The 23,564-nt window shown below is 37.8% G+C and overlaps 1 protein-coding gene across 1 annotated transcript in view; it reads left to right on the top strand.

Moving 5' to 3' along the window:
• Nucleotides 1-23,130, top strand: part of LOC140158893 (zinc finger C3HC-type protein 1-like) — a 28,308-nt gene extending 5,178 nt beyond the window's left edge. Inside the window, exons 2-10 of the mRNA XM_072182160.1 lie at nt 6,548-6,700; nt 7,916-8,064; nt 16,172-16,255; nt 16,958-17,082; nt 17,650-17,789; nt 18,906-19,071; nt 20,313-20,402; nt 20,948-21,094; nt 21,889-23,130. Of these exons, the coding sequence (XP_072038261.1) occupies nt 6,548-6,700; nt 7,916-8,064; nt 16,172-16,255; nt 16,958-17,082; nt 17,650-17,789; nt 18,906-19,071; nt 20,313-20,402; nt 20,948-21,094; nt 21,889-22,008 (1,174 nt within the window). The 3' untranslated portion in view covers nt 22,009-23,130. The remainder of the gene's footprint in view (nt 1-6,547; nt 6,701-7,915; nt 8,065-16,171; nt 16,256-16,957; nt 17,083-17,649; nt 17,790-18,905; nt 19,072-20,312; nt 20,403-20,947; nt 21,095-21,888) is intronic.
• Nucleotides 23,131-23,564: the final 434 nt, after the last annotated feature.

The following is a 23,564-nucleotide window of genomic DNA, read 5'->3' as shown; positions in this document are numbered from 1 at the left end:
ATATATATATAATCGTGTTTGGCGGCCCACCCTATGGGAATATTCAATTATTTGCGTGTAGGTGGGCCGCCAAACACTATTATATATTAAGCTTGATGTTGTTCGACCCTATATATATAATCGTGTTTCGCGGCCCACCCTATGGGAAAATTCTATTATTTGCGTGTTGGTGGGCCGCCAAACACGCATTATATATTAAGCTTGATGATCCAAGTTCAGTTTTATAATTTTCCGCCTTTTTAAAACTTAAGTCTCCCGCCAAAATGTTCCCGCTCTTTCTAGTTTAAGCTTGTTATAGCCCATAAAATCTTCTAAACCCGCTTTTGCTGCATAATTTATCCCCCAAAGGAAACCTCTTTTCGTCCTCCGGACGGGACTTATTTTTAGTTTTAGCTTGTTGGAAAGCCTATATATATATAATCGTGTTTGGCGGCCCACCCTATGGGAATATTCTATTATTTGCGTGTAGGTGGGCCAAACACGATTATATATTGCTTGATGATGTTCGACCCTATATATATAATCGTGTTTCAGCGGCCCACCCTATGGGAAAATTATATTATTTGCGTGTTGGTGGGCCGCCAAACACGATATATATTAAGCTTGATGATCCAAGTTCAGTTTTATAATTTTCCGCCTTTTTAAAACTTAAGTCTCCGCCAAAATGTTCCCGCTCTTTCTAGTTTAAGCTTGTTATAGCCCGCAAAATCTTCTAAACCCGCTTTTGCTGCATAATTTATCCCCCAAAGGAAACCCTCTTTCTCGTCCTCCGGACGGGACTTATTTTTAGTTTTAGCTTGTTGGAAAGCCCATATATATATAATCGTGTTTGGCGGCCCACCCTATGGGAATATTCTATTATTTGCGTGTAGGTGGGCCGCCAAACACGATTATATATTAAGCTTGATGATGTTCGACCCTATATATATAATCGTGTTTCACGGCCCACCCTATGGGAAAATTCTATTATTTGCGTGTAGGTGGGCGCCAAACACTGATTATATATTAAGCTTGATGATGTTAGACCCTATATAATTTCACTTGCACAACTACGCAATCTCTCGTCTTTGTATTTTCCCGCGCACGACAGAAAAACATCCGTTTATACAGCTCGCAGATATTATTGATTAATTTTCAGTAAGCTAGGGAGTCAAATTTTGGCGGCAAAACAGTGGGCCGTCAAACACGATATTGCCTCTAGGTAACCTAGGCAAACCTTAGTTAACACATTTACTAGTCAGCGAATTCGCCGAGACCGGGGCCCCAACACAATGCATATTTACATAGAAATTTGAATTTTTTCGAGAATAGGTGGGTGAAGGAAACCTACATAAATATGTTTTCTATACTTCACTTGACCCAAATATATGATTTTTATGGTGATAATCAAGTCGCACATGGAATTTTAGAGGATTTTGATAGCAGTTCCATTAAAAAAAGCTGCTCGCCATGAGACTAAGATCTAGAAACACCCCGAAATGCTGTTTTAGGGAATTTTGGGGGTATACAAGCCCTTGAGTAAAGAAAGCCAAAACTGAAAACATTTTTGTCATAGCACTTACCGTATTAACAAAGTTACATCTTGTCGAAGATTGACTTTCATCAAAAAGATTCTGCTAGCAAAATTCCCCAAAACGGCATTTAGGGGTGTTTCTAGATCTTAGTCTCATGGCGATAGCAGCTTTTTTTAATGGAACTGCTATCAAAATCTCTCTAAAATTCCATGTGCGACTTGATTATCACAATAAAAAATCAAATATTTGGGTCAAGTGAAGTATAGAAAACATATATGTAGGTTTCCTTCACCGACCTGTTCTCGAAAAAAATTCAAATTTCTATGTAAATATGCATTGTGTTTGGGCCCCGGTCTCGGCGAATTTCGCTGACTAGTAAATGTGTTAACTAAGGTTTGCCTGGGATACCTACATTATAATTATTTTAGGTACCGTATGCATTGTATGCATACATGTATATGAAAGCATGAAAAGTAAATTCAAATTTGCCATCAAACTACATCATTTTATACATCAAATTAAAGCCCTTGAGTGAAGAAAGCCAAAGTTGAAAACCGTTTTGTCATAGCACTTTCCATAGCATTTACATCTTGTCAAGTCGACCAGCCAGGCCCAGGGGTGTGAAATTTCAGCTTTTAAAGCCATTATATTATAACATTTCTTTAAAAATAGATTAGTATTTATTTTCCATAAAATGTTAGCTTTTACTGTCAGATATGCCCCCTTTTAATTTTGAGCCGAACAAGTGAGGTAAAGCAAAGAAAATTGGAATTTACTACCCTGATAACACAATGCCGTCGGCCCGAGGTTGGCGACTGGTCGGCGAAGTCGGCAAGGCCAGGGGTCGGGGTCCTGCTGAAGTAGTCGGGCGGACATCGGCCCTACGTCACTAAGTGAACGTCGGCCTGCTGACTTTGGGGCGACGTCGGGTTGAGGTCGGCCCTACGTCACTAAGTGAATGTCGGCTCGCTGACTTTGGGGCGACGTCGGTGAAATTCCGGTGAATGAGTGCCGACCTATTAGTGATGTGGTCGACATGCCTTATGTCGACATAATGTCGACGTCGGCACGTATGCCGACATGTCGACATCAAAAAATCATGTCGACAAAAAAAAAAAAACAGTCAGGGACACATTGAATTACTGTCTGTTCAATTAGCTTAGATTCTTGAATTTTTAAGATATTTGAAAAAATATATAATTGTGGCCAAAGTCATCAAAGAAAAGTGCTAGCACAGCCTTAGACCTAACGTGGTTTATACTTTTCAAATTCCAAAGTTCAATTTAAAACCCCATTTCTTTTCAATTTTGCCTCATTTTAGGCAGTTACTTGGGTCCACCATAAGGGTTCGCGACCTTTTTACAAATCGAGTGGGACGGTCCATTCTCAACTTAGGGCATAGACCCTATCCAATTTGGCAAAACAATCTGTCCACCAATCTGTCCTGCCATTCCAATTGTTATATCGTTCCGGTTATTGGATAGGTTCTATAGGTGATGATAGTCCACCGGTTTTTGTTACACGAAACTATATGGCGCGATTACGTTTTATGCATAACATTGTTCTGAGCATTATTTTTTCCTAAACAATGACATTAAAATTATGGATTTCGTTCTTATTTCAACGGGTTTACAATGTAACTTGAGTTTTGTTTAATACCATCATTCCTTCCCAAGAATATCAGCTTTCGCTTGACATTTTCAGATACAGTGACTTTACAAGAATTGTTTTCTGTAACCTGATTGTTTTAAATAATATTTTCTGGTACAAAAATTCTTTTGTTTCCAAATGTCCTTCTCATACAAACAAAACGAAATAACAAATTGAAAATAAATGTGTAATATTATAGTAGGCCTACACCTTCTCAGACCAATTCGTTAAATAAATAAATAATTAAATAATTAAATAAATAAATAAATAAATAAATAAATAAATAAATAAATAAATAAAGAAAGAAAGAAAGAAAGAAAGAAAGAAAGAAAGAAAGAAAGAAAGAAAGAAAGAAAGAAAGAAAGAAAGAAAGAAAGAAAGAAAGAAAGAAAGAAAGAAAGAAAGAAAGAAAGAAAGAAAGAAAGAAAGAAAGAAAGAAAGAAAGAAAGAAAGAAAGAAAGAAAGAAAGAAAGAAAGAAAGAAAGAAAGAAAGAAAGAAAGAAAGAAAGAAAGAAAGAAAGAAAGAAAGAAAGAAAGAAAGAAAGAAAGAAAGACACAAGGAATGTATTTATATATATAAGCTGGGCATATTTTAGAACAGCTAAGTTCATAAATGATAACGTAATGTTTCAACAGTAGGGTTTCAACACAAATTAGGCATACATATTTTGATGGACAATACTTCCTGATACGGATGGTCGAATAAATACTATCTCAGCGCATTATGACATTCGTCCCCATTGCTCTAAATGAATTGATTCAAAAAAGTTTATGGTACCCGACGTTCCACGGCTTGTTATAAAAATATCGCGGGAAAAGACCAAAATTGAAAAGAAATGGGGTTCTAAACTGAACTTTAGAATTTGAAAAGTATAAATCACGTTAGGTCTAAGGCTGTGCTAACACTTTTCTTTGATGACTTTGACCACAATTTTCTATTTTTTCAAATATCTTAAAAATTCAAGAATCTAAGCTAATTGAACAGACAGTAGTATGCATTGCTAGCTGTTCAATAGAAACAAAAGTAATTAAAATGTACAACTTTTTCCAACTTTGTAAAAAAAAAAATTGGCATTTTTTTTTTTTTTTGAGTAGCAGTATTTCTCTGGTTTCCAACCTTGAATAACAAGTCAGTTTGGGCCTATAACTTGATTTTCTGGCCAAAAATATTGTTTGAAAATTTATTTTTTTTTATGTCGACACACTGTCGACGTCGGTATACGAATTATATCGACATGTCGACAATAAAAAACGGTGCCGACCACATCACTACGACCTATAACGTTTCCATGACAGAAGCGGGGTCCTGCTGAAGTAGTCGGGCGGACATCGGCCCTACGTCACTAAGTGAACGTCGGCCTGCTGCTTTGGGGCGAGGTCCGTCACTAAGTGGTTGACTTTGGGGCGACGTCGGGTTGAGGTTGGTGAAATTCATCAAATCTTTGATGTTGGGCCAATGTTATTAATCCATCCATTGACCAAATTTTTTAATTTTACATGTATATTACTTTATAAAGAAAACATATCAACAAATTTAGTAAATGTTATCAATATTTACAGTAAATTTGATCAAAATATTGCTTATATATTAACTTAAAACACTTCATCAAATATAGAAACCTCGGTAGCTCAATCGGTAGAGCACCAGATTTATAAACCGAAGGTCCCTGGTTCGAATCCCGGTAGGTCCATTAAGGTAAGTGACTTGTGTAAATTAAGCTAGGAAATTTGTGTTCGTTGTAAAATAGAGAGTAGGTAAGTGTAAGACTCGGTGTAAGCAGAGTATACGCTACTAAATAATATTTTTGGTTTTTTTTTTCATGATTTTTCGTCTCATTGGGCTAACTTGCCAATCGTTGGATCGACGTTGGATAATGGTTGGTCCAACGTAGTTCAAGGTCGGACGACGTTGTTGAAGTCGGGTTAGGGTCGGCACCGGCTTTTAAGCAGTCGGCATTACGTCGGCCGGTGGTCGAACCGAAGTCGGGCCGACCTCGTCGGCAGGACATATACCCAATGAGCAGCCGACATCTGAGCCGACGTTCAGCCACCGTCCATGGCGACCAATACCCGACGTCGGGCCAACCTCTTTGTGTTATCAGGGTACTAGCGCCAACAGTGCATGTTACTCCTAGACTACTAATACAGTACGATCCTCTGGCGCTGGCTGGCGTGCGTGTATGTCCCGCATCACGCCGTGTACGTAGTACTGTGTTATGAACAACACATACGCGTTCGACTAATATTTCTGTCGTAATAATAAAACGACGGTTCCGGCGGTTTATTCAAAATCACAGATTAAATTGACAGCACCTGTAGTCTTGATTTTCGCAGAGAATCTTTGTTTACTAAAGTACATTACATTACAATCGTGTAAAAACCTGAATTAAAAAAAATTTTTGAGGGCGTTCTTCTCAGCAAATGTTATAATATGGCTTTAAGCTGATTTCAGCTTTTTTTTATTGCTAACATTTACGTGTTTGCTTTTATTTTCAGCCCATATTTGACGTTTTTATCCTGCTTTTACGCTGTTTTTCAGTTTTTTTTAGTAATTCTCAGCTTTTTTGGTCTGAGGCCTCTCGACTTTCATAAAAAATATTCCTTTCTATAGCCAAAATATTAAATTCTTGATCATGATAGCAAACTTTGGGTAAGCACAGTTATTTGCGTCGAGCGTACTACGCAAAGACCAGCGCTTACGGCGCAAACACAGCTTTTGAGAATTGACCAATCACACGGTCGTTGATAGGCAAGGTCAAGGTTCGGTCATGCAGGTCGCACAATCGTGTTATTCTATGAAAAGTAGGCCTACGCTGACGCAGAAGGTACATCCTCTCATGATCGAGAATTTGTTATTTTGGCTATAGGTATGACTGCTTTTACCGTAAAATTTTCGTCAATTCCCAATGTTTAGGTTCCACGATTGCCGATTACATAGACGAGAGCAACTGGTAAACAGCGAACCTGTGCAGTATCGCTCTGCTATTCAATTGCGTGGTGCATGGGTGACATGTATTTTCAATGTAAAATGCCTATATGGTGATCCACCCAAAATAAAATATCACCTTATAGATCCCTGTACTACGCACATGTATGCTAATTACACTGCCATTCAAAAGTATTGCTGAAATGCATGATCGGATGGTCCAACCATAGTAACTTGGGCACTAACGATGCGAATTAGCATAGTTTGGGAAAGATGGTCTGACTATTATAGTCTGACCATGGTCTCGTGCGGTCAAACACTACCCGTACCATGGTCCAACCATCTTTACTTGGTAAAAACATGCACATGTGACCAGCTTCTTAGTTTCAAACTACCGGTACTAATCCTTAAGTTAACACAAGAAATTAATATCTTGCTTGTTTTTCTTTGTTCACAGTTTTTCAGAAAGTTCATCAAACCAAGAAGCAGGCGATTCACCCGATAAGGCTGACCACCAACCTAGTGATGCAGCAGGTGTAACACCTGGCAGGAGATCCTTCAGACCACTCAGTCAGGACGACTTCTTTCACAGAGTGGAAACTTTCAAAATATCCTTTCAGTCATTCTTGAGGTGGTCATGTTTGATTCTTGAGTGTTGTGTATAAGGCTTTGTGTATTTGTTTGTCTGAGAATAAGTAGTGCTGTTTGCAGGCTTTGCCGTTTGAGGAGAGTTAGAGCGATTGCTCCCCATCAATAAAGCTGAGGAGAGCTTTTTATTGCTCGCCTACCTTTGGTGTAACAATAATAACCACATATACAGTACAGTAAAAATGCTCTCCTAGTGCTCTCCTGTAACACTCAAGGAGAGCGATTAAAAGCTCCCCTGCAAATTTCAAACGGCAAAGCCTGTGTTTATTCCCCATGAGCTCATTTCTATATTTTATTGGTATTTTCAACACATGGCCGTAGTAGTAATTTGTTCTGTTTTGCTGTAAAACTGAATACAAAATATGTCTGGGAGATGTCAAATCTTGATGCTCGCCTCCCATTTCCATACCCTACTGTCACCTTCAGTTTCTAAGACCCTAATTTTATCCAAATAATTAGTTGGACCCAGAATAAGCTTCCATGTTTTTTTAGCACCCTTTGGAAAAAAAACACCTTTCAGTCCCATCAAAATGAAATTTTGTACCCCTTGCAGCCTGGCGACTAAATTTTGTTTTGGCTTATATAAGGCATAAATTATACGGCTTTTGTTACCGTACTGCACGTGTCAATAAAGTCCCAACTCACGCTCGTGTAAATTTACGTAAGCGTGCGCCAGTGACGTATTACGCAACGCACAACTAGCGTAAGTATTGCGCCCAACTGCATGCATGCCATTCTATATCAATACACAGTGTTATGAGTCTTATTTTTTCCGCTTATATAAACCGACAGGAAAATATGACACAACATCCAATGGGGGAATAACACAAAACATATAAGCAAAGTTAGCTTTGTTTATATGTTTTGTGTTACTCCCTCCATTGGATGTTGTGTCATATTTTCCTTGTTTTTAATTTTATCCATTGCTAGTGTGACACTGACTGTTGTATCCTTTTGGATCCATTCTTTGGTTCCCTGCTGGTCAGTTGGAACAGATTTTATATTCAAACTTTAATAGTGAGCAGAGATTCAAAATCTGCCACGATTCATGATCACTGGACGCAAGTGCAATCATCCAGACTGTATAATGCACCTGTTCTGTGTACAAAGTGGTAATTTGACATAAATGTTTGAAGAATGGCAGCAAGCTTTTCCTTGACAACATTTTCTCTCACATCTTCACTTGGTTTGCCAAGCCATCACGTCTCTCTCCTCTAGTTTGTGCTCGTTATGGTTGGGAAAACATCGAATCAGATTCTCTGAAATGTGTCAGCTGTAAAGAGATACTCTATGCAGGGTTACCAGCACAGTGGCAAACCAAGAAATGTAAGCATATTTATATACCACAACATTTTACTAGTATATAGGCTATATTGTATATTTTATATATTTGTTGTACTTGTTTGTTCAATGTAACATTATTGTAACGCGGCTGGGCCGCGGTGGTGAATACTGAGAATCCGGAACCTGGAACGACTGGACAAAAAGACAAACTGTACGAAATGCCATCTAAAATGGTGAACTACTCTTATTGCTAATTTCACTGGTTCTTAAAAATATTACTCATGGCGGGAGCTTTCGACTGATGCCAGCTTGTCTATCAGTTTGGCAATTGAGCAATTTAGGCCAATCAGAAGTCAAATTTCTTTGTGATATAAAAATCAATAAATAAATTCAGAAAATAATAGGCTTCAGCCTATTTAATTAATTTTGTCACTGGCAGATTTTCCACGTACTTTCCTTGATTCTGCTTAAGATAGAACTGCACAATTGATAGAATAAACTGGAAGTTCCTTTTTAATTCATAAAACGACGAGTGTGCCTTTAATCCATAACACCTAAATTCGAGCCACCATCTGCATGGCATGCATGCACATCATAATGCAAGGCTAAGCTTAGCCTTTCTTGAAGACTAGGAACTTCCCCTTTTATATTCTATCGTAATTAAAGATGATTAAAATGAAGCTTTATCAGTCACGTTGAACCATGATATCCAAGAGAAGTAGAAGGCCCAAGAGCCTAGGTAAGCTTAAACTTTCCAGGCCACCTACAGGCGCTAAAAGTCGCAAGGCAGCAGCCTAGGCCACCTAAGCTTACCGATTTATGACGATTTGTGACTGTAAAGATGCGGAAAATGGTGCAGTTCTATAGGCCTACCTTCGAGGGAGACAATTAAGCATTCATGGGAACCAAAAAATTATTAAACTACTGAAGCCGAGAAAGCTAGGCTAGCCTTGAAAAAGGCTCGATGATGACAACCCACTTTACACTGCTGACAATGACATGGCTGCATGTCGTCTGCTACATTTTGACCATCATTTTTTGCTGAAAGTTCCCATAAATTGCGTTAAATGTCTTCCACATCGAAGCTGAAATTTAGTGAACCAATGTCAAGGAAAGCGAGGCTACGGCAGTGAGTGGCAATCACTTCCAATGCCCGATGAGTCTCATTTCAAATCTGCTGTGACAGAGCTGACCAGGGGCGTGACTGCCCCTGGCAGCGTCAAACCAAAAAGTGAGCAATTTTGGCGAGCAGCCGCTTTTATAGTGAGCAATTTATCGCGAAAACACGCACAAAACGAGCGTTGAGTGAGCAGAAAAATCACTTTCCTTGCTTTCGCGAGCAATTTATAAATCTTTTCTCGTGAGCAAGAAACAGCACATTCTGCTCACGAGAACTCGCTCACCGAAAAGGATTCTGAGTGACTGAAAAACATGAAAAAACAAACGCGGCGCAAACCCAGACAAGCGAGAATCCGACCATAGACATCCCCAGGCGGGTCGATCTCCAGAATAAAAAGCGAGTTGCCAGGGTCAAATTTGACAGAATCTTTACTAGATTCAGAGAATTACACCCAAAATCGACAAAGTACTGGCAACTAGTAAACAAATCAAAACTTTCCCAGATCGAAAATATGCACGAAACAAATCATTTTAAATCAATTAATTTGAGCTGAAATTCAATTCAGATTTCAATAAAAGTAATTTTGATAGTATTTCCACCTGTGCTTTACAATAAACTTTTATTAATTTGCACAATAAAAGAATTTGGGTCATGAAAATCTGGCGACCAAAATCAGTGACTGGTGAGTAATACAATACTCTTCATTCAGTAAGCTTATAAAAATGCATGACCAGAACATCGAAATCGAGGACGAATCAAAATTGATCAAATTTGGTTATAAAAATCATGACAACTAGTCCAAGAGAGATAGGTACGTGTAACAATACAAAAATAAGACCATAAGCCTCACACAAGCTCAAATAACCAATTTTTAGAGAATGAGCGAAAATCCATTTTCGTTACACTACCCCCACCTCTGAAAAGAATTTCGTCCTCGAAATTTAATTTAATTTCTGAATTAAGTGAACAATCTAAATTGTGAACTATTATTAAAATTCAAAACATTCAAAAGAGAATCAAAGTTTGCCAAAAATTTGAATAAAAGCCAAAATTTCATTAAAAAAAATGCACAGGATTTAAACTGGTTAGATCAACCAATGCCATACCTAGTCATTTTAGTGCACTCATCATTGCCAAAAATTATTAGTCTTGTGACACGTGAACATATCCACCAGGTCTCCAGCACCTTGCTTTAAGAAGCATTTTAAAGAAAACTTAGCACCATGCATGCCAGGAAGACCTTGCAAGACGATTTCTGTCAACATTGAGCACACAATACATTATAAAATCTTACTCTACTATTTGGTTTAATTTTGTTTTGAATTTTCAAGATAATTTTATTATTATTATTTTTATCATTTAAATTTTGCAAATTTATTTCAAATTTAACTGAAGTTGAGTTTAAAAAGTTATTCCAGAAATATAATCAAAAGTTTTCAAAACATATCAAATTCAAAACTATTTTCAGAAATCTATTTCAAAATTATCAAAATGTAAACAAAGGTTATTTTTATTTTCCAAAATTTCAAGTTACAAAATTTCAATCAATTTTCAAATTTCCAATTATCCAAAATAAAATAAAATCTTGGCATGTTTCCATTCATTACACAATTTTGATATTAGAAATAATAGTATTTCACTTTCTGAGCTTTTCCAAAATAACCAAAATTCATATAAATTTCATTTTCCAAAAATCCAATTTTCAAAATTCAAAGATAAATTATTTATCAATTACAATTTGTGTTCAAAATTATTTGCTAGATTTTTGATGTGTGAATTTACAAATTTTACATGCTAAATTAACTGAATCTTCGTATAGTCTTCTTCTGCAGGTTATCAGTCTCACAGATGTTCATCAGCTTGGTACACCATCACACAGGTAGCCTGTCATCTGACATCATGCTGAATCAGGTACCAGATCAAAGTGGGAGTCACCCTGTCAAGACTCAAGTTGGGAAATGTTGCTTTGAAAAGATTTAACACTGGTATTGTTGGAAGAACCATCAAAGTTTCACCATACACACTCGGTAGCGCAGTCATCCCATCACACCATGTAGCTAGCACAGGGCTCTCATCAGAACAGGTTCAGACCATCACTCACATGACATCCCACATAGAGCCCAAGGTAGAGAATAAATAATACCAGTGTCAAACTTCTCATTGCAACATGTCCCAGGTGCGTGCCATCTCCAGGTTGAATACAAGAACCATCGAAGACTGAAGAACCACCGTCACCACATGCTGACTGATGAACCATTACTGAAAAGATACAACTAGTAAAGATGGTTGTTTACACAAGCGAAGCAATGGTACATTCTGTAATTCACATCAACACAGTCAAGTTGATAGCATCATACATGTATTGTTGTACATGTACAATGTGTAGTACCAAATCATCAGAATGATTAAAGTTGGTTGAACAATTAAATACCATAAAACATGACATTTTGCAGTTATTTTGTAAAATTGACGGTACATGTAAGACTTCTCTTCTCTATCAAATAAAGTTGATCATCAAGGTTGGCAAGGTTGAGTGTAGCCAAACCATCTCTCCCTGAAAGGTAGGTAGGAAATATTGAAAATGAATTTTACAGTGTGATCAGTACTGCAAGCATCAATGTCAACATCCCAGAATACATGGTATGACCCCTGATGAAGTGGTACCAGCAACACCAGTAGGTCATACAGGTGAAAGGTGGTTATTATTCATCACCCCAGGTGAGATCTATTTGAAGAAATTAATAAAGATGCCAATTTTCAAAATTGGTGTAAACAGTTGTTGGTTGGTAGCCACTCAATTCTTAACTTCCAGTCAGCAGCACTGTACAATTATTAGTACAGCACAGCTGATACAGCCACATCTTACCTCTCTCGGTTTATGTAAATAAAGTAGAATGATAAGAGTCTCACACACTCTCACTATCTCCCTGCAATCATCCTAAGGTTCCACCCATTTTGTAGTAGTCGTCTCAAGGCGTAGTACCAGATCAAAACAATGGCGCTTACTCAACCATTGCGATCAAAAACCTCCACTGGCTGCTGAGCTTACCTTGCTCGTCCTGGCTACAGTGAGGTATCAAAATATCAACAAAACCTCCACTAGCTGCTGAGCTTACCCTGCTCGTCCTGGCTACAGTGAAGTAAAAGCGGACCGGTCCTTTCCAACAAATTCCCATGTAAAAATACATCTTCCAGGCATGGCGCTATATCTCCCTCTTCCTCACTCCTTTATCGAGCACCTTCTCTGGGAACGGCGGGTGGTTACTACGTGGCCTTGCGACTACTTCCAGTTCAATGGGCAGTGGCGTCTACTACTGTATGTATCCATTGCTGCAACCCCTGCTACAGCGTCTGCAGCCCCTGCTACTGCACCTGCAGCCCCTGCTACAGCGCCTTGAGCCCCTGCTGCTGTGCCTGTAGTCCCTGTTACAGCGCCTGGATCACCATCCACAGTATTTTCTATCTAATTTCGGAGTTGGGTTGTCTACCAACCTTAGGATTGCTATACCACCAGATAATGTAAGATGAGGCTGTGACTGTAGGCCATCTGGCAACACTAAAAGTATAAAAACTTTGATAAAAGTTAACATGAAGAACATTTATGCAGTTGTAAATACTTGCAATTACATCATTGCATATTAAAAGGTGATAGACTGGTCATTTGGTACTACTCAATTCTGAAGCTGCATTTGTAGGCCATATAATTACATCAAGGAAAACAGGCACTTACATGCTCAAAAGGCTTTGAAGCATTTCAGACTCAGTTCTGACATCACAAACATCACCATAGTTTTGGTAGCGTAGACATGGCATGGGTAGCGTAGAACCGTAGCGGCGAAGAAACAGTATACACACCACCATAGGCTAAATAGAGCTGCGAAGCCACAGGTAATAAGCTTACCATGGAATGTCGACATTCATGTCCAGTCTGTTCGGACGCTCTCAGTACTCGTAGGTCTATCATCGATGAAGAAGGTCAACTCTCCTAAGAAGCAAAGTTCATCCACACAAGCTGCCACCAAAAATTTTTGTAAGCGGCTGGGCATGCTGTGGTGAATACTGAGAATCCGGAACCTGGAGCGACTGGACAAAAAGACAAACTGTACGAAATGCCATCTAAAATGGTGAACTACTCTTATTGCTAATTTCACTGGTTCTTAAAAATATTACTCATGGCGGGAGCTTTCGACTGATGCCAGCTTGTCTATCAGTTTGGCAATTGAGCAATTTAGGCCAATCAGAAGTCAAATTTCTTTGTGATATAAAAATCAATAAATAAATTCAGAAAATAATAGGCTTCAGCCTATTTAATTAATTTTGTCACTGGCAGATTTTCCACGTACTTTCCTTGATTCTGCTTAAGATAGCACTGCACAATTGATAGAATAAACTGGAAGTTCCTTTTAATTCATAAAAGACGAGTGTGCCTTTAATCCATAACACCTAAATTCGAGCCACCATCTGCATGGCATGCATGCACATCATAATGCAAGGCTAAGCTTAGCCTTTCTTGAAGACTAGGAACTTCCCCTTTTATATTCTATCGTAATTAAAGATGATTAAAATGAAGCTTTATCAGTCACGTTGAACCATGATATCCAAGAGAAGTAGAAGGCCCAAGATAGTCAGGCTCACATCACACACTATAGGTGGCGCTATTCGTCCATAGGGAAGTGGAATGTGCCTGTACGGTCCAAAAATGGCTTTACTGTGGGGCTCAATGGAAAAAATTACTAAAAATTAATTTTGACAACCAAAACCTAAGTGATGTTGACTTATGTTGGTACTGGCATAATAATGGATTCATAAGCTATCACATAGTGCAATCTATGTTCCACCAAGTGGACGCTCGTTAAAGCGCAAAAGCAATTTGTGTGTAAATCAAGACCATCCAAAACAGCTTTAATTACAGTAAAGAATAGGAGGTCATCTGGGGTCACATACAGTAGTGTACATTGTACATGTGCCTGCTGTCACAATTTCACACACAAAATTTTGGACAATTTGGTGACACTATTTTTGTCTGTAACTTCAAAAGTATATGCACTAGAAACATGATTGGCCCCTTATTGTTTAGGTAATTTGATTCTCTTTCAAATGAAAGAACTTTCAACTAAAAATATTGAACTTCAAAATTTTATGAACATACCTACCCAAGAGCCTAGGTAAGCTTAAACTTTCCAGGCCACCTACAGGCGCTAAAAGTCGCAAGGCAGCAGCCTAGGCCACCTAAGCTTACCGATTTATGACGATTTGTGACTGTAAAGATGCGGAAAATGGTGCAGTTCTATAGGCCTACCTTCGAGGGAGACAATTAAGCATTCATGGGAACCAAAAATTATTAAACTACGAAGCCGAGAAAGCTAGGCTAGCCTTGAAAAAGGCTCGATGATGACAACCCACTTTACACTGCTGACAATGACATGGCTGCATGTCGTCTGCTACATTTTGACCATCATTTTTGGCTGAAAGTTCCCATAAATTGCGTTAAATGTCTTCCACATCGAAGCTGAAATTTAGTGAACCAATGTCAAGGAAAGCGAGGCTACGGCAGTGAGTGGCAATCACTTCCAATGCCCGATGAGTCTCATTTCAAATCTGCTGTGACAGAGCTGACCAGGGCGTGACTGCCCCTGGCAGCGTCAAACCAAAAAGTGAGCAATTTTGGCGAGCAGCCGCTTTTATAGTGAGCAATTTATCGCGAAAACACGCACAAAACGAGAGTTGAGTGAGCAGAAAAATCACTTTCCTTGCTCGCGAGCAATTTATCGTCTTTTCTCGTGAGCAAGAAACAGCACATTCTGCTCACGAGAACTCGCTCACCGAAAAGGTTTCTGATTGACTGAAAAACATGAAAAACAAACGCGGCGCAAACCCAGACAAGCGAGAATCCGACCATAGACATCCCCAGACGGGGTCGATCTCCAGAATAAAAAGCGAGTTGCCAGGGCCGCAAATTTGACAGAATCTTTACTAGATTCAGAGAATTACACCCAAAATCGACAAAGTACTGGCAACTAGTAAACAAATCAAAACTTTCCCAGATCGAAAATATGCACGAAACAAATCATTTTAAATCAATTAATTTGAGCTGAAATTCAATTCAGATTTCAATAAAAGTAATTTTGATAGTATTTCCACCTGTGCTTTACAATAAACTTTTATTAATTTGCACAATAAAAGAATTTGGGTCATGAAAATCTGGCGACCAAAATCAGTGACTGGTGAGTAATACAATACTCTTCATTCAGTAAGCTCATAAAAATGCATGACCAGAACATCGAAATCGAGGACGAATCAAAATTGATCAAATTTGGTTATAAAAATCATGACAACTAGTCCAAGAGAGATAGGTACGTGTAACAATACAAAAATAAGACCATAAGCCTCACACAAGCTCAAATAACCAATTTTTAGAGAATGAGCGAAAATCCATTTTCGTTACATTATATCTAAAATGCAAACTTTCAAGTTACATGTAGTGTAGCTCAGTCAACACCTATTGAATTGTACATGCCCTCTATCGGAACAAGAAGGCAAAGCTGAAGACCTTGCAGAGAACAATGACATTGTTAAGAGTTGTGTCCAGTTCTGGCTGAAACACAATATCTAGTGTGTGGTATAAGTTGACCAGCATACAGCAAATACAAAATGTTTTAACGTTGAAATGTCAAGTTAAAAAAGGTTTAAGACATAATCTATTTTCAGGTTCTCACACCAGGTGCCATGCATAGTGGGATGTTTAATTCTCACATGTAATTCATTCCCATTTCCATGAAACCAATGTTGATTTATTTTTTCACTCTGAAAGTTTAGACAGCTGCTATAATGTCAAGTATAAAAGTGATTCTTGCAAGTGTCTTATGAGAAACATCAAAACAATTCTTGCTGTGTGATGTAATCCAACTCCTGCTGTATGCCTAAAATGGCTGGATAATATGTAGCCATAGTGAAAATCCCAGCTTGGTAAAGAATATTATTTGCCAAGCTAAATAATGTGTATTTTCATTTCAATGTTATTTTATTCAGATGAGGAAGCATGTCAGACTTTACAGGATTCCTTGGTGTCTGCTCATTCCAAAATCTGTCCATGGCCTGCAAGTCCCTCATCAGGTCAGTATACCTTCAATGCTCATCAAAAATGTTGGGACATTTTTAATGGGGTAATAATGTAAATCAGCTTGTCTGAATTCAATATTGAATCCTACAGTGCACCTATTGGCATCCAACATTAATGGGTGGGGAAGAGGATGGATTTAGAGAATAAACGATAGGAATTTTTATTTTGCCTATCCTCTACCGTGTGATAGAGCGACAGGCAGGTCCAATATTTTGAGTAGTGGATGCCGGCGCAGCCGGTATCCACTACGATATTTAGTGCTTTTGCCCCTTGACCTTGTGAACACTCATTTTTCCAGTCAAATTAGATTTTTGTGCAAGTCAACTCTCCATTACCATAGGTCTATGTATTTGTTGAAGTAATCAAACAATCCTGAACTAGCTCAATTCCTTCCAAATTGGGTGGTTCTTACTACAGTCTGTTCATGTAACCACTCACATTTCATGATCATGTGCTCATATCTAAATAATGGTGAATAAATGTTTATATCACCAGTATTAAATTTTATTTACTCAATAACCTTAAAAAGGAGTTGGGCATTATTGTAGGATACTGAAGTAGGAGGTCTATAAAAATATTTAAAAAATGGCCTCACCAAAGTTAGCAATAATATGCTTTTAACTTCATCTTGTCATGAGTTTGTAAGAAGTATCTCTGACTTTATCAGGCTCATGTATTATTTTGGCTGTTTCCAGAGTCTTTTCTTGACATACCATTGGCTGATGGGAAGGAGGTGGCAGAGACCTACTGCAGCAGGGTAGCATCAATGAATGGATTGGAAACACGTCTACCAAAGCTAGACCTAAGCTCGGTGAAAGGGGTAAGAAGTTGGTTTTACATTTGTTGAATTGGGAGTGTAGTGGTCTAAGGAGTATGAAAGAGAAATGTGTGTTATGGGAGCAGTTTCTAGGTGCTATATCGCTCAGCTGGATTGTTCTATGATTCTACTCATGATCATAATTGTGCCCATCCACCACAAACTGGTCCTAAAGTCGGCATTTTCCATTTTGAGATACAATCAAAAACAGTATATGGATTTCTATGTAAAATATATTAAGAATTTGACCTTTGATGAACCATAACTTCAAAAATAAACAGAAAATGGTCTAGAGCTGACTTTACTACCATTTCGTGGTGGATGGTCATAATTTAATGATGCCTACTCCACCGATGCCATTGTGCTGTGCTCATAGATAAGGCCCTTCACACCTATTATCCCTCTTCCACCCACCAAAGTGTATTGAAATGATACTGGCTTATGCTGGGAAAGGGGGCAGGAAAGTAATTGACAGGAGTTTATACATAATACCATTTCAAAAGAATTTGAAACTCAATTTCATATCATGCTATAACACTATTTGTTACATTTCATCTTGATTTTTTTCAGGAGAACTGTGACCCAGATACATTATGGCAGTCATTACAAGGTTTAGTTAAAGATGGCAGTGATCCTGAGCAGGAGAAGGAACAAAGTGAAGAAGTCTGGAGGACATCTTGTCTGCTGGCATTATTGGGCTGGCAGAAAAGGTATTAAACTTATGTTTGGGAAGTAAAACCTGTTACCAAGGGACAAAGAGCCATAGGCGATATAATAAAACAGGACTAACCAACCCAGATTTTGCAGGGTCTTTTACGTGTATGGAATTGGAAATAGTTGTTTTTTAGCTGAAGCGGATTGATAATTTCAAAAATTCCAAAATTTTCTTTTCAAGTTTTCTACGATTTTTTATGACAATTTAGCCTTTTTTAGACCGACCCTACTTGGTAAGTTTGTTGCAAAATGTTAATGTTACACTGGTCCTCATTATGTGACACTTTGTAAGACTTTAGACTTGCAAATCAACAACAGGTTCTACCTAATATGGTACACCAATACGCTTTTAAAACAGCATCAATTCAGTGAGATTGAGAATCAAAGAGATAGATTTTCAGAAATCTAGTTTAATTTTGGGCAGAAACTTTCCACCACTTCCTACCAAATTATCAGCCTCTGTCTCTAAGATGTATTTTGACTGGTAACAAAGAGGGCTGTCATGTATTAAGCCAATCAGAGATATGGTAAGAATAGTCAATAAGGTGAAGGATTAAATTGTTGAGAGATCAAAAAGCTCTATTCTGATTGGTTTTAAATAGATGATTACATCATGTAATTAACCAATCAGGGGCACTGTAAGAAATCAGGAGTGCACACAGGGTTAAAGCCATAATGTACGATCTTATAATATGAAATTGGTTAATTTTTTTCAAACCTGATTTTTTGCATATTTGTAATGTTTACACATGTCCCAACTTGCACCTAAATGGAATCGCCAAATTTGTTGTCTTTGTAGGTCAACAGAGCAAAGTTGGACATATCATAATTTAAAAATTATGATAATATGTCCTCCCATAGAACTGCGTGTTAAATGGCCAAAATAACCAGTGGGTTTCTTTCACTTTACCTTGTTATATCAACCTGAAATAGACAGCCCTTCCCGTCAGTTATTACAAATATTATTTCAGTATTTTGAATAAAGAAATTTTGAATGGAAATTGTACATGAAGGCTTTAATAATATGTAACAAATTTGAACCCTTGAACAACATTTGTATTGAAAAGATCACTGAAATTATAATATTTTCATTTCTTTGTATGATGATGTAGTCCTTCCACGAATGGAACAGCATGCCCTATGTTGGTATGTCATTTCTGTAGAAGACATGCAGGAACATGGAATTTCCAGACGTTAGGGGAATCTCCACCAGATAGTACCACTGAGGATGATGATGATCAACAAGTACCTGAAGAACCACAGGCAAAACGCATCAAGGTAAAATATGTTTGCTTTGATTTTTTATAGTGACATAATTTTTTGGAACAATGCCAGCTGGCTAGTTCAGTGTTTTATGTGTATATTGGTGTAAAGGAAGCTTTTTTTGTTGGTGCTGTATTGTATGCTTAGCTAGAAATTTTACCAAGTGCCTGTCATTTGAATGAAATTTACTTTCCTACTTATGGCGCGTATATTTCTCGAACCATAACAGCATGCCATACATCTTGTTCTGCATGGCTGTTCCCAAATTCTGTACATTCAAACATGTGTCCTGTTTCACAGAATGCCTAGCAAAGTGTGTCCTCCTTTCTCTAATCTTCTGTGAAAGCATAGGGAGATCATAATACAGTGCTTTGTTTGTGATATGCTACTTCCAGTTGATACAATACAATTCAATACAACCAGGGCTGTCAACTTTTTGGAATTGCTTGGCGTGAGACAGAGCCGTACTGGGATTTGTCTTTTGACCCATGATTATTTGAGCCATGGCGTTCGAGAATCTGAAGGGGGATGTTGGTAGGGACAACAAATTATTTTGATGATGCGTGAGATTTTACTCATTTTTCAGCGTTTTGCGTGAGATTTACTACCTAGGAGTGAGATTATACTACCTTGGCGTGAGAAAGTGACCAAATGCTGAAGAGTTGGCAGCCCTGTACAACCAAGCATTTATACGTATAATGCGCTTCAGGGTCCGCACTCTTTAAAAATAGAGATATATAACATGGACAAACAGTTGCATGATCGACTGGACTTATATAAATAAACATAATTTTTCACCAGGTTCACCGCCACAAATAATAAAGGAGACAAGCAGAAAAAGTGATCCCGCCCTGGAATCGATCCCAAAACCTCAGCAGACCTTTGCCATAACCACTTGGTTCAAATACAACCAAGCATTAATGTGCTGCAAGTGATTAAGGTACAATTTGGTGAAAAATTATGTTTATTTAAAGATCAGGGATGTAGATCTTCAGGAAATTTCCTGATTTCAGGAAATTTTGCTTGGATCTTCCCTGTACAAAGTATAGGGAAATATACATTTTCAAGAAATATTAAAGCAGTTTCAGGAAATAATGTCATTGCTTGTTTTCATCCCTGAAAGATACATAATTGATGTTAGATACACTGCTCCAAGTATTGCTGTTGTCGTCTACCATCCATCATACCATGGCTGTGATGCAATTTAATTATATTCTATGCCTGACATACATGTTTTAACATTTTCAATTTTGCAGAAAGACACCTCTAAGTCTCCTTTCAATCCAGTCACAGAACACAGAAGTTGGTGTTCATGGATACAACCATCTGTCACTCATCCAACTAAGGTATGGCCACATAAAATTCTCATCCCGCCCACATAATTTGTTTGTCCATATTTTGTTTCTTTTCCATTTTCAAGTATAGCTTTTACAATATTATACAAGAATTTGGCTCCAGAAACATTGTGTGGATTTGACTCCAGATACTCTTTGCATCTGATCTCTTCATTTATTGCTAATACTGTTTTTAACGGCTCTTTCATAAATGAACTTTCAAAAACAGGTGTGACTGGGACTTATAAACTTGAGTGTTATAACTGATGTAAAATTATAATATGAAAATTCATAATTTGACTTGGAATGTAATGCTAATAACCTAATTGAACAATACAGGCGTGAGAATTTTAAGTTTTTAAGCTGAATTCATTTTTTTGTAGTTAAAATTTCCGTAACTTTATTTAATTTCAGCCTGTTTTTGGTACTTTTTGCCCAATTTCACACACATTTTCATTTTTTTCAGTATTTTCTTTAGGAAAGTGCAGTCTCATGCCTGACAATATTTTATTGATACAATGTAGTTACTTGTAACTCTATTTTGTTTGCTTACAAAGGAACCAATTAGTGATGAGGATGCACCGGCCACGCCCACAAAAGGCAAATCACATGAGCTAGGATGGGAGCAGTTATTGATTGTATTACTCAGGAAGGCAGATCCTGACAGACACCCCGGTGACCACAGTTTGATGGATAAATCAACAGTATGTGTACCATCCTTGTTGTTTCTTATGGTGCTTGTCAAACCCTCGTGACTTGACCAAAAGCTGAATGCTATGCTATATGTAATGCGATCAAGCAAAATCAGTTGGAACTCGGAAATATTAAATTTTCAATTTCTTATTGGATAGTAAAAAGCATTTACAAAGCTGCAATGTGCAGAAAACCCCATTAAAATTGAACAACCAGTTCCAACGACATGAGTAATTAAAGAGTTTCCAAAACAATAGGAAAGAAAGGGAAATATTTCCTTTGTTTGGCTATATCTCAAAATCAATATTTCCAAGTTCCAACTGATTTTGCTTGATCGCATCACATATACACAATTAAAACTTAGGAAATACTGTAAAAAGGGAAGGGATGTGATTAGTGAAAGAGAGGATGGGAGGGGAGGAGGGGAAACAGAGTGGGAAGGAGGAGGGAAATAGGGTGGGAGGGGAGGATGGTGGGATAGAGGATGGAAGAAGGGAGAGAGAGGGGAGGGAGGATGAGTGGAAGGAGAATGTGAGGTGAAAGAAAGGGTAGGAGGGAGGGAGAGAGGGTACAAGAGAGAGGGAGAGAGAAGTTGGGAACCAAGACAGATAGAGATAGGAGGTAGAAAGTGTCATTTTCTCCATGTATTCTTTGTAAATGTTGTTGTAACTCGACCTTGAGCGACAATTTCTTTATTTCAGTTGCAATAAACTGAAATGACTAATACACACTTACTACATTCATAATTTACAAATAGTGTGGAAATTATAGTAATAATCATATTGGTTTATTTGTTTTCTTTCAGACACCACCAAGCCAAGCATGGAAGACAGTAAGAAAGATCTTGAGCTTCTGGCAGAGTAAAGATGTTGAGAAAGCTGAGGAAGCTACAGAAGAAGAAGAAGAAAGTGGCACTTCTGTATGATTATCTTATGATTAAACAGACAGGAAAGCTTAGGTGATCTGAACAATTGTGACTCTGTAGGCAAGGAACATTTTAGCCTTTACCCATTGGACCATTTGTGATCCAAATGAGGTATTTGTAGTGTACAAAGTCCTGAATGAAAATATAGAAGGACAGAAAAATCTGGTGAAATATAGAAGTTGTCATGCATCACGATATCAATCATCTTTATGTTATTTAATGGTAGAACAGTCTATGCCCCTGTTGCAACTGCACAACATTACATCCATGCCTTTTTGTGAAATGGTAAATGCATTGTGATGGAACTGTTCCACTCAATTCAACATCAAGAGGATGAAAGGATGATAACCACTTTTAAATAAAAGTATCATGGCTTGAGCTTATAATGTGACATGATCTGGTCCATGAGGGCCAAAGGCAGCAAATTTGAAATTGGGATAAAGGCAAATATATGGAGTAAAAAACCAATAACATACATAAGAAAATAGACATCATAAAACTTCATAACTTTAGAACTAAGTATGCTAGCCCTTAGGAGTTTTCAGTATATGATAGCCTAATGTTTGTATCAGGTAATAATTACAGTAACTAAATTTTCAACAATGCCTGCTTTGGCCCCCATGGAGCAGATTGTGTCACATATTAAAGACAGTGATGTGTGCAAATACATTGTAAGTGTGTAGACAACCCCTGTTCACCCACCTAGCCATATGCAAATCATACATATTTTGTTAAAGTATGTAGAAATCGGGACAAAACGATAATATTAAACATAATCATGAACCTAAGGTATCATACTAGCTGCCAGGGCTGCCACGGCCACCCCTAATATGTGAGCATTTTGTTATGTATTTAGAGAATAAAAGCATTGTGTTGCGACCCAGCCGTGTATCTATCTCCTGATAGAACACAGGAGATACCATTATGTTAAATGTAAAAATGATGGCATCTCGTGTTCTATCAGGGGCTAGATACATGGCTTGGTCTCAAAACAATACTTTCATTGTCATTCTTAAACAGATCAACTGTAAAATCATGTTTGGATGTAATTTACGTCAACTTTTTGTGGCAATTTTTATAGTTCAATACAAGTCACTAACGTACATGGAATTGAGTCCTTCATGTGTGAACGCAAAATACCATGTAGCACCTTTACCATGTTACAGTTATGCGCAACGTTAATGATACATACAATTCAATACGCACCCAGCTGTACTCTATTGCCTCGTAGAACACGGTCAAGAACCAATGAAATGAAAGGAAATCATTTGTGTATATTTTAGGCTTTAAAAGATGTAAAGAAAACACTATCTATGACATAAGGTTGTTATAGATTACTGCAAATGTACTATTATTAGAGTGTGTTACGGGGGTACTACACCCCTGCCCAATTTTGTGCCTATTTTTGTATTCTTCTCAAAAATTATAGTGCATTGGTGACAAGTAAGATATGGATATTATAGGGGCAAGGACTACAACTACTGCACTGGATATTTTATTTCAGCACAGACAACAGTTGTGGAGTTACAGTCAAAAATGAGGGAAAACCAATATTT

This window comes from Amphiura filiformis, chromosome 8 (assembly GCF_039555335.1).
Source record: "Amphiura filiformis chromosome 8, Afil_fr2py, whole genome shotgun sequence".
Lineage (NCBI taxonomy): Eukaryota > Metazoa > Echinodermata > Ophiuroidea > Amphilepidida > Amphiuridae > Amphiura > Amphiura filiformis.
Note: the sequence above shows the minus strand (reverse complement) of the source record. Positions and strands in the feature narration are given on the sequence as shown.